This window comes from Anas platyrhynchos, chromosome 2, assembly GCF_047663525.1.
Source record: "Anas platyrhynchos isolate ZD024472 breed Pekin duck chromosome 2, IASCAAS_PekinDuck_T2T, whole genome shotgun sequence".
NCBI classification, from domain to species: domain Eukaryota; kingdom Metazoa; phylum Chordata; class Aves; order Anseriformes; family Anatidae; genus Anas; species Anas platyrhynchos.
This window is the reverse complement of record NC_092588.1, coordinates 9,023,534-9,038,052: the sequence shown is the minus strand read 5'-3', so window position 1 is coordinate 9,038,052 and position 14,519 is coordinate 9,023,534. Positions and strand designations below refer to the sequence as shown.

Below are 14,519 nucleotides of genomic sequence, written 5' to 3'. Positions count from 1 at the left end.
TCCCCTGATTTTGTTGGAGTATCGCTTTTCTCTCCTTGCAAAAGATCAATGTGCCCTGCTCCTTTCCCATAGCCCAGATCAAGCTGTGCTCACACATAGAAGTAGTCCCAGCAGATCCAGAGTTAAAAGACATGAGCAAGTAAATGAGAAATGAGCAGTGGGAGAGCTTGGACAAGACAGAGTTATCTTTCCTATCTCATCCCATGCACCACTGCTGGAAGTAAGGGAGGGAAGTGACAAATGTCCCATCATCCTGACTTGTCCCAAAAAGCTGTTCCAAGGGACAGCAGTGAAGTGAATGCATAAGCAGAGGGAACAGGGTGACCAGGAAGAATACCCCTCCCCAGCTTGAGGTGAAACCTCAGTCCCCTGCTTGTCTCACAGTGTACGGGAGGGATAAGCAGTGAGGGAGTGAGAGGGGCAGAGAAAGTTGGCTTTTGCCTGTGGTCTTCCCCCCAGGCAGTGAGCCTCTAAGTACCACAGTAAAGGGGAAAGAATCTCTTGGGACTCCCCACATCTCCTCTCACCCAGGGTGACGGGGAAAGAGGAAAGTTCCCACCCATTCCTCACCACAGTACCTGGTTGAGGGAAGTCACGGCCAACCTGGGGATAACCAGCTGCATGACGAGCTGCAGGACGGAGGTGACCAGCCCGGCCAGGATGGCCCAGGTGAGTGGCAGCGGGAGCATGCTGTAGGTTGCAAAAAGCGTGAAGAGCACATAGCCAATGCCATCCCCAAGGAGGCCACAGCCCAGGCCAGCCGCCAGGATCTGTGTGGCCATGGCCACCCAGGTGACCACACCGCTGTACTGCAGGTAGGTGTATGAGGTTGTGTCCTTCCTGACCACCACTAAGGCACAGATCACCACCTCGATGCCAGTGAAGAAGCCCAAGAGAATGCCCTTTATGGGGTCCATGGGAGCAGAGGCCAGGGTCAGGTGGAGGAACAGCAGGGTCAGCTTGGTCAGTACGTCCAGGATGTTCATGACCACCTCGGATTTGCGCCGCTGGCCCAAGAAGTAGCGCTGATAAAGGCGCTCCAAGTCCCGGGACTTGAAGGAGTTGCGGAGTGTGGGGAAGATCACCCCGCGGTAGGTGTAGCCCCAGTTGAGGAAGAAATCGGAGTTACTGGGGGCACAGTCCAGGGGCAGGAAGCCCAGGTCCCCGCTGCTGCTCGTGCGCTCCGGGAAGACTTTGGTGCCTCCGTTGTTGTGGCGCTCACCACCCAAACTCCGGCCGGCCGACTGTCGCCGGAGGTGATGGTGGTGGTGGTGGTGGTGGTGAGGGTGAGGGTGGTGGTTGGGGCAGCAGGTCTCCTCGGAGCTGAAGCCCTTGCCCCCACCGCTGCTGCTGCCGCCGCTGCTGCTGCTGTGCTCCTGGATGAAGCGCTGCTCGGTGATGTGGCGCACGGCCGTCTGCCACAGCAGGCGCTGGGGTCTGCTGCTGCCGGGGGGGGTCCTGTTGATGGTGTAAAGTTCATCGCTGTCGCTCAGGCACCGCACCTCCGAGAGCTCCATGGTGGTGACTGGCGGGGGGCAGAGCACCGGCGGGGGGTGGGGGTTGGAAAGAAGGAGGGGGGGACCCGGAGGGGGGGGACCCGGGGGAGAGGGACGGAGCCGCGGGAGAAGAGGGAGGGGATGGAAAGGGTGGTGGTGGGGGGATCACATTTATAGGCAGGTCTCCGGGGCCGGCTGCTGGGCTGGCGGAGGGGCTGCTCTGCCGCTGGGGTCCGGCTCAGCGCTTGCGGCCCTCGCCCCTCGCCCGCTCCCGCGGCTCCCCGCGGAGCCGCATCCCGCGGAGCCCGGCTGCGGAGCAGCCCCGGAGCCCCGGCGGGCTGGGTGCGAGCACCCCCGGGGGCGGCGAGCAGGGAGAGAGCCGAGCCGAGGGTCCGGAGAGGAGGAGGGAGGAAAGGAGCATCTACGGGAGCAGCCCCGCTGCCCGGCGGGCGATCCTCGGCCCCATCCCGAGGCTGGAGGCGCGGAGGGGCGATGGGGAGGCGCCTTGCCGAGAGCCGTTCACAGAGGGCAGCTCCGCTTTTGGGGGATGTCGGGGTTCCTCTCCGAGATCTGGTCCCCGGGAGATGCTGTAATCCCCGCGGCTGCGGTCAGAGGGAACCCTGCGAGTGCGGGCAGGGGGGCAGAGGCGGCGGGGTCGCGGGCATCCTCGGTCACGGCGCCGGAGCCGCCGGCCGGGGGCTGCCCGCCCGCATCCCCCCGGCGGCGGGGCATGCCCTGCAGGGCTCGCAGCCCCGGCTCAGAGGGGGGAGCCTCTGCCCGGGGGGGTTTCGGGGCTGCCATCCATCGCAGACGCTCGATTTGCTTGGTAACGAGGGGAAAAAAAAAAAAAAAAAAAAAAGGAAAAAAAAGAGGGGGAAAAATAGGGAGGGAAATAAAATTAAAAAAAAAAAAAATAAAAAGAGAGAGAGAGAGAAAACTAAAAAAGCGAAAGAGCGAGGAACGAAAATCCCGCCCTAAACTCCGAGCCCTGCGAAGAGCGCTGGGAGCATCCCAACTTCTCGGCGGCTCAAGGCAAGGAGGAGTTCGTCTCCGGGGCTTCCCCCGGCTGTAGGGAGGAGGAGGAGGAGGAGAAGGAAGGGGCGAGGGGCAGGCTCGGCTGGGAGTGCTGCGGCGGGCAGCCGGCGGCCGGTGCTGCTGCCCCGGGAGCCGCGGGGACCGGCGGCCACCGCCGCCGCCACCGGAGTGGTGCTGCGGGAGGGCGGCCCGGGAGGAGGCAGAGCCCGGCTCGGTCAGCTGATGCCCACGACATCGGCGGGGCTGCCCGCATCCCCCCTCCCTGCCCGGTTAAAGCAGCCGCAGCCGCGGCTCCGGGAGGGGGAGTGAGGGGGGTGCGGGGTGTGGGGTGCAGGAGAAGGATCTGGGGGACCCCAAGGTAGGATGGGTGCTCAGCAAGCCCTCCGCTTGTGGCTGTGATTTGTTTCAACTGCACTTCTTGGAGGTGCCCTGCTCCATCCCGCAGTGCCTAGTGGATTCGTACATCTGTCAGTAAGGGCTGGTGCTGAAGCCAGGCATCCCTCTGCCCTGGCAGCCGAGTGGGAGTAGGCTCAGGCCCTGACTGGGAATTACTGCTCCTGTCCAGGGTGGGAGAGCCTTGGGAACCATCTTCACCTCTGCCTGGGTGAGCTCAGGACCTCTGAGAAAAGTGCTGTCCCTGCCAGGATTGTGGCAGTAACCACCCAGGGACAACTGACAGTGTGTGTGTGTGTGTCACAGCCCATCCTCAGCATTTATGTTACAAACCCCGAATAAAGAATAGAAACTGTCCCATGCATACAGGCTGCAGCTAGAGGCACTCCTTACCCCCCCCCCCCCCCCCCCCCCCCCCCCCCATGTTGCCAGGTGAAATTGTTCCTGCTCCTCTATGTGCCGGCTCTGCTGGTGCCAGCAAACCCGAATGCTTTGTGCACAGCCTGGAGAAGTGCGGTAGGAGGTATCAGTCTTTACCTCTTCCACTTTTTCTGTTCCCAGAATAAATCTTATTAAAGTGGCTGAAGCCTGCCCTGGGGGAAATGCAGTTTTTGGAGCAGAAACACTACCAGTAGGAGCAGCTGAAAAAGAAAAAAATTGACACCTTAGACTACTGTAAATCCAGAAGAGGAGTTTTCTTTGTATTTCAAAAGACAATAATGATTTCTGCAGAATTCTCTGAGATAAATGGGTAGCTGCCTTCTGTCAGCAGTGAGGGTTTGTGTGGACAGAGGCACTGCCTGGAAATCCAGAGTGACACTTAAGAAGCGAGACCTGAATTTCACTCCCTCCCCATATTTTATTTTTATTTTTTGTAAGTGACTAGCTGTCAGCAGCTTCAAGTGAAGCATGGTGAAATTAGATTGTTTTATTCTGGGTGTTATGGGTAGTGCAGATCCCTTTTTAGTGTCCAATTTCTCACCCTGCATGGGACAGGAGCCATGTTACCCAGCTTGTAGCCCTGGCTTCTGCTGGAAGCTCAGGTACGTGACCACGCTGTGTGGTGCTCCTCTTCCAGTGTGCCTGATCCTCCATTAACAGCCCTCCAACTGTCATAATGTAGCTTACCTTTTATTATTATTGTAAGGAAGGCACAGAGATTTAGGAAGGATTTAACTGATTGTTTCTATACTTGCACTACAACGGATTTGAGGACTCCAGCCAAGTCTGCGTCCCATGTGTGAGGCAGTTTTGTACAGATATGAGCAGAGGAAATTCTTGTTCTAGAGAGCCCAGATAAGGAACAAGTGGTGCTTTTGTGAAAGCACCAGGTCTTTCCTGTGGGTCAGCATGACCCTCTGGCATGCTGCTAACTTGGAAAGGGTTAAATCTAGTTTTGCAATAAAAATAGAGACACACATCCTTACTCCTAGATAAATCCTAATGAAAGCAGCACAACTTAAAGATGAAAATGTTCCTGTAAGTGGGGAAGTCATAACATGGTAAAAGAAATTGTAATTATTAGTGGTATTACCCCAGAGCACAGCAACAACCATCTTGTTCATCCTGATTGCTCAACACAAATCATGCAAAATCAAAGGAAGAGGAGACAAATATGTAACACAGCTTACAGAGACATCCATTCCAAAGAAATAAGATGAATCAGCTCTCAGTTGTATAATATTGCTAAAATCACTGAATCACAGTGCTGGAATGGTCCTTGGGCCCCATAGCAGAGTGAGCTCTACCCTTACCATTGTTTCTGCAGCGAAGGTTCTGAATCTCCCCAGGCAGTCTATTTCTATGCTTCTCCATCCTTATCATTTTCATAATATCTAACCTGAATATTCTTTGCAGCACTCACTAAGCACATCACTTCCCGTCTTGTCCACCATGGACAGGCAGAACAGATTATCCTGGCAGCAGTCTAGGCATATTTAATGAATGCCTCTTCCATCCCTTCCCTCTTCCCCCCCCCCTTTTTTTTTTAGGCTAAACAACCTCATTTCTGACATAATTTTTTTCCTCACAGATCATATTTCTAGGTCTCTGATGACTCTTTTTAGTTTGTTCTGTTTTCTGTATACTTGTTTAATCATTTGGTTTTCTTCGTTCCAGTCTGAGATGCCCACAACTCAACTAAGTTCCACGCTGGAAAATTTACAATGGCTTATGAGCTGCACTTCTATTTATACACTGTGTGAGATGTCTGCTTTCTTCCAGTCACAGGCTTATCCACAACTGATGACTTACTGAAGCTTCTTTGCTGTACTCAAGGCCTGGGCAGGTGTTACTTGCTCCATATGTGCATTACTGCCTACATGAAGTACCTTGCATTTAACTTTACTAAAGTTCATTTACTTTTTCCAGCCTGTATTCCCAATTTGCTTAGATCACATTGAATACTAAACCTGCCCTCCTCCATGCCAGCAGTCCACCCTAACTCTGTGCCATCTGTGGGTTTAGCAAGCCTACTCCCTCCTCAGTGCTGATGGCAAAATAGTGCAGTGCATTTAGGTAACAGCCTCTGTGTGCATTTCTTGTGTGTATTTCTGAATCTCAGCCTCAGAAGTACTGGATGTCTTTGTGCAAGGCTATCAAGAGGGCACAAGAGATTTCTGAGTATAGAGACCCGCGGCAGCAATGTTCTGGGACCTGCAGAGTGTTAAGGAAGGATGCAGGAGAGGTATGGGTCTGCCAAAGCCCTTGTTGCCACTACCAGGTGGACAAGCTGGGGGTGAAACAAGGGAATTTCACAAATCCTTCCTGAGCCCTGTGAGTCCTGAGAGGGCTTAGTTGGACCTTGATTAGTACCACACATTATTTGGTCTCTGTTGCGATTGATTTTTTTTTTTTCTTTTTAATAGAGCTAAATGACTTGGCAGTGTCACAAAATCACTAAAAGCCATTTAAAAATAATACTGTCACTACAAGGCTTTTGAAGGATGAAATCAGACAGAATTCATCCCTCTTCTGTCACCTGAAAGTTTATGTCACACTCCTCTCCTTCTTCCCCCTCTCTACCCACAGCAGTAACATTTATGTGCAGCTTAATGTTATGATATTTAATCATGCAAATAATGATCTCATCGAGTTTAGTGAGATTATTTATGTCTTTGGGATTGCAGGACTGGCACTGGGCTCTGTAAAGCACTCCAGGTTTCTCCAATAAAGGTAACCTCAATATTTAATACATTATGAAGGAATGTTTTTGTTACTATATATCTTGTTTATTTCAATAGTTTTCACAAAATAATGAAAAGCAAAGTAAGGAAAAGCAAAGCAAAGCAAAGAAAACAAAAGAAAAAAAAAAAAGAAAAATGTACAGTCAACATATAGCCTATCTATCTTCTCAGGTACACATGAAATATGAAATTTCAGTAACGGTAGAATTGACAGAACATGTGGAAAATACTTCGCATTTCCTCCTTACCTGCTTTTTTTTTTTTTCCTCTAATTATTTATTTTGTCTTTCTCCTTGACAACAGCTTAGACATTCTAGACATTCTAATAAAAATAATAATAGTAATATAAAAAAAAAAAGAAGAAAACACCTTCTGGTATTGATTGAGTCTCCTTTTTTAAAACCTATCATTTATTTTTTTCTTAAATGAATGCATACCTCAATATGATGTCTGTATGAAAGCAAGCAAGGAGCAAAAAGGAATGGATTAAACATCATAACTAGCTAGTAAAAGCACACAGACTGAATAATGAGAGCTACAGTGAAAGAAGAAAACAAGGTACCATGAACTGAAATATCAGAGAGAAAGAGGAGAAGGACAGAAAACTTAACAGATGATGGAAATAATCAACATTAGCTGGGGTTTGCAGATAATTTTTCTCAGTGCACTGAAAATATCAATTAAATATTTCAAAATTTGCAGGCAATGTAGCTAAATTATTGCATACCTCAATAATACCATATGGCAGGGAAAAAAAAAAAAAGGCAGAGTTATAGAACTAAGAGGTAGAAATATAAATGAATTTTAATATTTGTGTTTTAAAGATTATATTTTGTTTAGTTTTAGTTTTTCTTTTTCTTTTACTGTGCATGTTATAGCTTCTCCAAGCAATATCCATCATATTGGATCCATATCCAAGATCCATCACATACAAACAAAATTCTTCCCTCTGTCCCTCCACAGCTATGCATGCCCACATGCAAGGGTCTGAAGGTGGTCTAAGCACATGGATTTTATGGAGGGAGAGGAGGGACTGGAGATGAGTCTCCAAACCAAAGGATAGAGCTGTATTTCCCCCCACCCTGTCCCAGGCCAACTTTTTCCTCATCAGGAATGTACTTACCATGTTACTTTCTACTGAAAAAATATTGGTTTGCCTATTTTGTAATTGTTGCAGTTTCTCTGAAAATTAACCTTCAGAAAGACATTAACATGATGAAAATTTTCAGCTCTTAGAAAATAATTTTTAAAAGAGTGAATTTCATTTTTTTTTATTTATAAATTATTCTTTTAAATTTTGGTTGCAGATGAAAGTGGGTTTGTTGGTTTTGTTTTATTGCTGTTTTGTTTGTTGGTTGTTCTTTTATTTATTTATTTATTTATTTATTTATTTATTTATTTATTTATTTATTCAGAATAAAACCTAAAAACCAACAGTATCCTTAGATCATACAAGATTGATTAGAAAAAGATTATTTTTCTCCCTTGAGAAAGGAGCACATTTATTCTAATTGAAAATCAAATACTGTTTCAATAATTTGAAGGGAAAAAACAAACAAACAAACAAACAAAAAAACAACAAACAAACAAACAAAAAAATCCCAAAACAGAACTGCTGTTCTTTGCATTGCTCTTGGGGCTACCCAAAATTTCCTTCCGTCCTAACATCCTCTTCCAACCACGTTTTAGAAACAGGCTCTTTCTTAGTTCATTTCTCTCCTCTACACCCACCACAATTCTCATGTAATGCTGTTAAGATTGGTGAATCCCCAGAGCACCAGCATTGCTGAAAGAATAATACTTTTTACAAAGTAGTAGACAGTTCTTGATGCTTCATGGGATTCCTTTGAAAAAAATTTTTTTCTTCTAATACAAAAGACCTTTGACTTGCATGTTAATTGCAAGAGAAGTTAAAAGGAAATGAACTATTAAATTCTCCTCTCAATGCACTACAAGCAAAATCTTTATAATCTGTGGCAGTCAGACCACTCACAAGCATTTTGTTCTTGATTTGTTATCTGCAACAGCAAGTGGTAGGAGTGATAGCCTGATGGGCAAAGCTACAATTGATATTAATACTGAAAAAGAGACTTGCATTTGACATGTTCAAAAGAAGCTAAATCTAAAAAAGAACACATAAGGTTATTCTGTATAACTTTTACACTTGGAAGAATAATTCTTAGCTGTATGTAGAGGCTTTCACAAGCAGATCTCAAAGTGTTTTTCTTGTTACAGGATGGAGATGTTTCCTGTGGATGTATACAATAAATCTAATTAGGCTGCAAATAGAGAGCTGTTATATTGTATGAGATTTTAAGACCATCCAGATCAGTATCCTGCAGTTACTGCAGTATAAGACATATCCTAAGAGGAAATCCCCATCAGCCAGATCAAAGGGGGGAAAGTCTGGTAGGGTTGTGTATGCATGCGTGTGCTTATGTGAGTGTATTAAACCTTGGAACGGGAACAAGAGCTAGAAACATTGATGTTTCCAATGAAAAGGAAATCCCATTTTTGTTTCTTCTCCTTCTTCTACTTGGTGGAAAATAATTCTGTTAAATTTTTAAATAAATAAATAAATAAATAAACAAACCCAACTTTTTTGCTCTTGGAATCTCATTGCTTTGCAGCCTGTTCCTTTCACAAACCAGGGGACCTGGAATCCTTGTGCCAATGGCTTAGGCTGGATTTCCATGCTTCCAGGATTGACGGAGTTTCAAAGATGATGAAAGCTTCAGAAATGCTGAGAGTCTGGGCCAGAAGAAGCCCGTCACTCTGTCATTTTAGCTGCAGAGTCTCTAGACTGAGTTTTGAAGCAGCTCTCTACCAGGTTGGCAGGATGCCAGGTAAGTTTCAAAAAGAACCTGGCTCATGATTCTGAAATGTTTCATCTGGTACTTTGCATATGCAAATGTGTAGGACCCCATGTTTTGCTGGCCTGCAGATAAACACAAGGTTTAATTTGACTGGGTTTGGCAATGCTTTTCCCCAGCAACATAAACCTTGCCTCAACTCCCTCAACTTATTTTTTGTTTCTTGCACTACAAAATGGAGAGTGTGTAAAATAACCCTTTAAGGGGCTTTGCCGTATCACAGAGAGAACACTGCAGTCTGTTGTGCTGATATTAACAGGGACTTATTTCAAACTGAGCACCCATCATAACTGAAACATGTTAATCTACTTATTGCCAGTCAAGCTGGGGATGGTAGGTGTTCTTAGACAAAATGTTTTGGAGGAATCGTTGACTCATGGCAATCTTTAGTCATACTCTGAAATGATACCATTTATGTGTATGGAATTAGCATAACACTTGTTTCTCCATTCTATTATCTTGTTTTTACATTCAATAACATCATCTTCCTTGGCATAAGGGGAGGATAACAGACTCTTTATTTGAGCAGTCTATCTGATTTGTACCTTTTTTTTTTTTTTTTTTTTTTTTTTTTAAGTCACCAAAACCTGTCATTTTCTAGTGTTGAAGGATTTGCTGTACCAGATCAAACCTGGAAATCTGTTCTCTTTTCGGTAGCAATTTCAGGTTCTTGGCGATTCAGAAGAAGAAAAAACTTTGCTGTAGGTGGTCTGCTCTACATGTTAGGTTAATTTGATCTTCTCTCACATAACTTGAAGAGGCAATGTCAGCCTTAAAACCTGCATGTATTGTGTTTTCAAATTTGTAAGGTTTCTAAGAGCCAAGGAGCATATCATCTCATTGCCAGGTAATGCCTGGATCTACAGAACATCCAAAGTCTTTTCCATGAACTAGTCATGGATAATGCCTATTACACCCATAGGACTCTAAAACCAAGGTAAATAGCTTCATCTGAGAGTCAAACCACAAGTACTGTTATTGTGATTAATATTATTTATAATGGCAACATAAATATAATTCACACAGAGGATGGTTGTGGCTACTCTCATTTTTATGAGGATGTAAACAGGATGATTCACTTTGGAAACATACCGGGAGCCAAAATTCTTAAATTCCAATGCTTTGTTAGGAGGAAGCTCCATACTGTACTGCAACCTGCTGGAAGTTTTCTGGCATCTCTATATTCAAGACATTTGCAGTGGAAGTTTTCAGCCTGCAACAGCTCAGATATTTTATTTTAGCAGTATCAGTGCACTGTGATACCACAGCCTGTTGATTTCAAATGTCGATTCCAATAAGGTTCACATCATGCTATATTAGAGATAACTTTTTTTTTTTTCTTTTGATAGGTCTAAGTTATTGCATTTTTTTCCCTTTGAATTATAATAACATCTTGAGGCTACAATGCCATTACACAAGTCTTTCTACAAACATGTAACAGAATATTTCTGATTCCAGTAGATTTTCAGCACATGATGGGAGGCAATGCTTAGATATAGTAAAGAACTATATGGAATTTTAGAAAATGAGAGAAGTATGTATGGAAGAAGTTGTGGTCACTGGTTTAAGAAATGGCCTTTATATAGCAGTTGACCTCTTTTGAGATTTCTGCAGGAATTATAGAAGAAAAGAGTTTAGTGGGCAAGGGCTTTCCTAATTTTTACAGAAACTGACAGAATCTTATCAAAAGGATGGCAAACTAGTAAAGATTTAGTGCCACAAATTCAGGAAAAAAAATGAAAGTCTTTCTCTGTATTTGATCTGAGCATTTTCCCAGACCACTTGGTACCATAAATGTTCCCCTTGATCACTCAGCTATGTATATTTTTGTGAGTTAGTCTTAAAAAACTTATCCTGGTGGACCATTTTGTCTGTGATCATAGGTCACTGACTTTCTTTAACCTCAATGGCGTTGCGTTATTTACACTTTAAAATATCTACCAGGGAAAAAAGACAGGATGCAGGAATAAATGCTGTCATTACTAAGCATGAGGGGTATCAGTAGTTAAAGGGCACAAAAAGGTTTTAAAATAATTTTGGCTAATTCAAGATGTGATCTAGAAAACAAAGAAAACAACAAAAGATGAAGTTCACTGGAAGATAATGGAAAGTACCATATATAGGCAGAAATAATCAGTTATATTACCACATGATGGAAAATTGCTGCTTAAATAGCATTTCTGCAAGAAATGATTTGGGTTTATTGAAATTGAGCCAACAATGTCATGCTGCTGCAGGGAAAAAAAATATTGTGGTGTATAAGCAGAAAGGTAGTCTTTTAAGGGTTGTGAAATAATCCTCCCTCTCTATTGAGTATTGGTAAGGCCATAGCTGGACACGGTCCAGTTGTGAAGGTAAAGCATGTACTGGGGACTATCTGGGTCCAAGGGCAGCCCCCTAGGGGGAGGAAACCCTGTCTGCCAGACTCTGCCCTGCCACCCCAGCCAAGGAGCAGGACAGAGCAGGGAGCAACCACAGCCAGCCCCATGGGGATGGAGATGGGCAGAGACATCAGCGCATGGAGCTGGAGACTGGCGTTTTATGGCTTTTCTGGGGCAGGGACTGATGGCCCTAGAGTGGGCTGAGATGGGTAGGGCAGGCCTGGGTGTTGGGACCAGTAAAGAGTTGTTGGTGTCATCAAGGGCCAGGCTTGATGACAGGGTAGTTAAGGGGACTGCATGACAATAAACATCAGACCATCCAGAAACAGGTAAGAGAAGTATGACCAGAGATTTAAGAAAAGAAACCGAGCAAGAAAATTTGAAAAGATCGCTTATTTGGTGTGTAAAGGTATTGCTTTTATTTGTCTCCTAATAAAAATAAAGTACAATATTATAAAAAGTAAAGCAATAAAAAACAAGTAATGATGTTTTATAACTGTAGATAATATAGCTATTTAGGTATTTCTATTTGACTGATACATATTCCACTAAAGAAAAGAGGCAGTCAAACAGCATTAGTAATTTCCTGAAGAGTGCTGTAGATACTATTTAGATGTGATGACACTTGTCAACACCATTTGTAAACTTTATGCATAATGTATTCTTGACTCATATTCACCTTTATATTTCAAAACTTTATTTAGTCTGTGTTAATTTGAATTCCTATATTGTACATACAGCAGTGTGGGAACAGGACAAGTTAAGAATTTCTTTTTAAAGAAACATGGTCAGCTTCTAACAGCTCAATTTTAACAATTTCTGCAGCATAGGGAGGAATTCTTTTTTTATCCTTGATGGGCTATTAACTGTTGAAATGTAGCTATTCATCTTTCATTATTTCAATAGCTCAGAGTCTTAGATGCTTGTACGTTTACTCTCATAATGCTTCATATTTTTGCAGACCTCAGTATTTTGTATGAGCTGAACACACCAGGTCACATTCTCATTCCACTGAGACTCTCTTGACTCAGCAGTGAGAGAGGCTGGCAAAAGTCCAACCACTTCTCTCCATTTCTGCATTTGGCATCAGGCCAGACCAAGCACAGCCACCCATCCCTGAGAGCAGACCAATCCCCAGAAGGTTCAACCCTTGGGGTGCAGTGGGTGCCTACATGCATTTTATTTCTTACTGTATCTTAAGGAAGGAGTGTAATAGACTGTATGGGCATTGAGCTGGACCTCCCTTTCCTACCTCTCATTTGCTGTAAGGGCTCCTTAGCAATGGCTGTACAAAGGCAGATGAATGGAAATGTGTAACCTGTTAGCTCTTCTGAACTCATTTGTTCTCAAGACAGCCTCACTGACACAAGTTCTGGTCTTCTCAGTATAGAAGTACATGTAAGCATCTTGCTTAACTGCACTCTCCTGGGAAGCACTATTTTCACCCAAAGAGTATATCTGTTCTACCTTGCCAGCTTGTTTCCAATTTATTTTTATATAGCCATGGGGTATCTACGCTATGCTGAACTCCAGATGCCTGAAGCTATGAAACTCTGACACTGACATCACTGAATGATTGTTGAAATTACTGACAATTTGTGCTCTGAAACTCAAACTCGGACACTGTGGAATGGGTCTTCTAATGCAGGTGATGTCTATAACCAAACAAAAGGATGCTTCAGAGTTAGGTCATTGCAGAGTTTTTTCTGCCTTTTTGTGGAATAGCAAGCAGAGTCATTTTTTTCCACATATCCAAAAATGTGACATTAAGGAATGCCTATGACTTGTGTATCTGTGGTTCTGCCTGGCTCCTAACTGTACACCAGCTGAAGAAACCTAGGGAATGACACACTGGGGTAAATCTTAATCTAGAACAGAACTTCCATTCTGTCTCCTGCTTTTTAGTGTGGAACGATGTTTCTCACTAAGGATGTATATTGATGAAATGTATACCCAATAGATGAGTCCTCACTCACCCCAGGGTCATGAGGTGAATGTTACTCTGCTTTCTCATCACTCATCAGAAGCTGATGGTGTGGTGAGACCAAAGTGCACAGAGAAATTCTCACTCCAACAACCTGATGTCTATTCATACTATGGTTACAGTGTGAATCCAGAAATGCAGGAAAAGAAGATAGCAGTGACAAGATCTGGGAACAGTGAGGCTCTGCCAGCTTTAGAAGATCTTTATTCCTCAAGATACACTAGTATTAAGAATCATGAGAGATAGTGGTCAGCAGCATACATGTGCGTGATGTTAAAAGAAGTGAAGAAAAGATCTCAAAGGAACAACTCTAGACTCTCTTTCTACTAGAGGAATTTGATGAAGTATGGTACAAACCACCAAAATAAGGAGTAGTTATGGTGCAAACCACCAGAAAAGGAGTAAATTGTAAGTGAAGAAGTATCAGAGAAATATATGGCAAGTATGTTCCAAGGCAAGACCCTGAAGTAGAACCAAAGAACTGTGCTGGTGTTTAACTCAGTGCTAGTCATAAAAGCTACCAAGAAAAGATTTGTGTCCATTTCTCATCAAAATGAGGGAGGTTTTCAAAAATATTCCTAGCAGAGATATAGTGGTTTGGATACTCATCTGAAATAAGGGATATTTGTCTTCAAACTCCTATTCTTTCTCATGTAAAGAGGAATTTGAAGCTACCTCCTCAGATGTCGTGTGAGCTCCTTATCACATAGGAACTGAGACAACCTTTGTGTGACCCTCTGGGAGTGTAATTATCTAAACAAAGAAGGGGTGCTTGAAAAAAAGCATGAAACAGACCTGCCCAGAGTACTCCTTCCCAAATTCCTGTGACTGTGTCTTGGATTGAGGAAGTCCTTACTAGAAGTTGTAGGGAGATACCACAGCATCATTCACTGTGCCTCTTGGCATGCAGACTTCACTCACCTAAGCACTTGATTCACAGATACATTTAGCTGGGATTACCAAGATGATTTTGATGTATTTTATTTGAAATTGCTTCATTCTCTGAATCCTTTGTCATATACCTACAGGTCATATACCTACAATGCCCTCCCTAAAATATGCATTTGCTCACCAGGGTTGTTTGCTTGCCCCACAGTATTTTTGAAGGCTGAAGCTATATTCTACTAGGCTTTTGATTTCACTGCAATAAAGATGGTGAAATACAGATAAGT

General features: G+C 44.1%; 1 protein-coding gene across 2 annotated transcripts in view; it reads right to left on the bottom strand.

The window, feature by feature from the left end:
• ADCY8 (adenylate cyclase 8) overlaps nt 1–2,707 on the bottom strand; it is a 121,870-nt gene extending 119,163 nt beyond the window's left edge. For both annotated transcript variants that reach the window (XM_027452717.3, XM_038175035.2), the window contains exon 1: nt 579–2,707. In XM_027452717.3, coding sequence (XP_027308518.2) covers nt 579–1,517 — 939 coding nt within the window. In that variant the 5' untranslated portion in view covers nt 1,518–2,707. The remainder of the gene's footprint in view (nt 1–578) is intronic.
• Nucleotides 2,708–14,519: the final 11,812 nt, after the last annotated feature.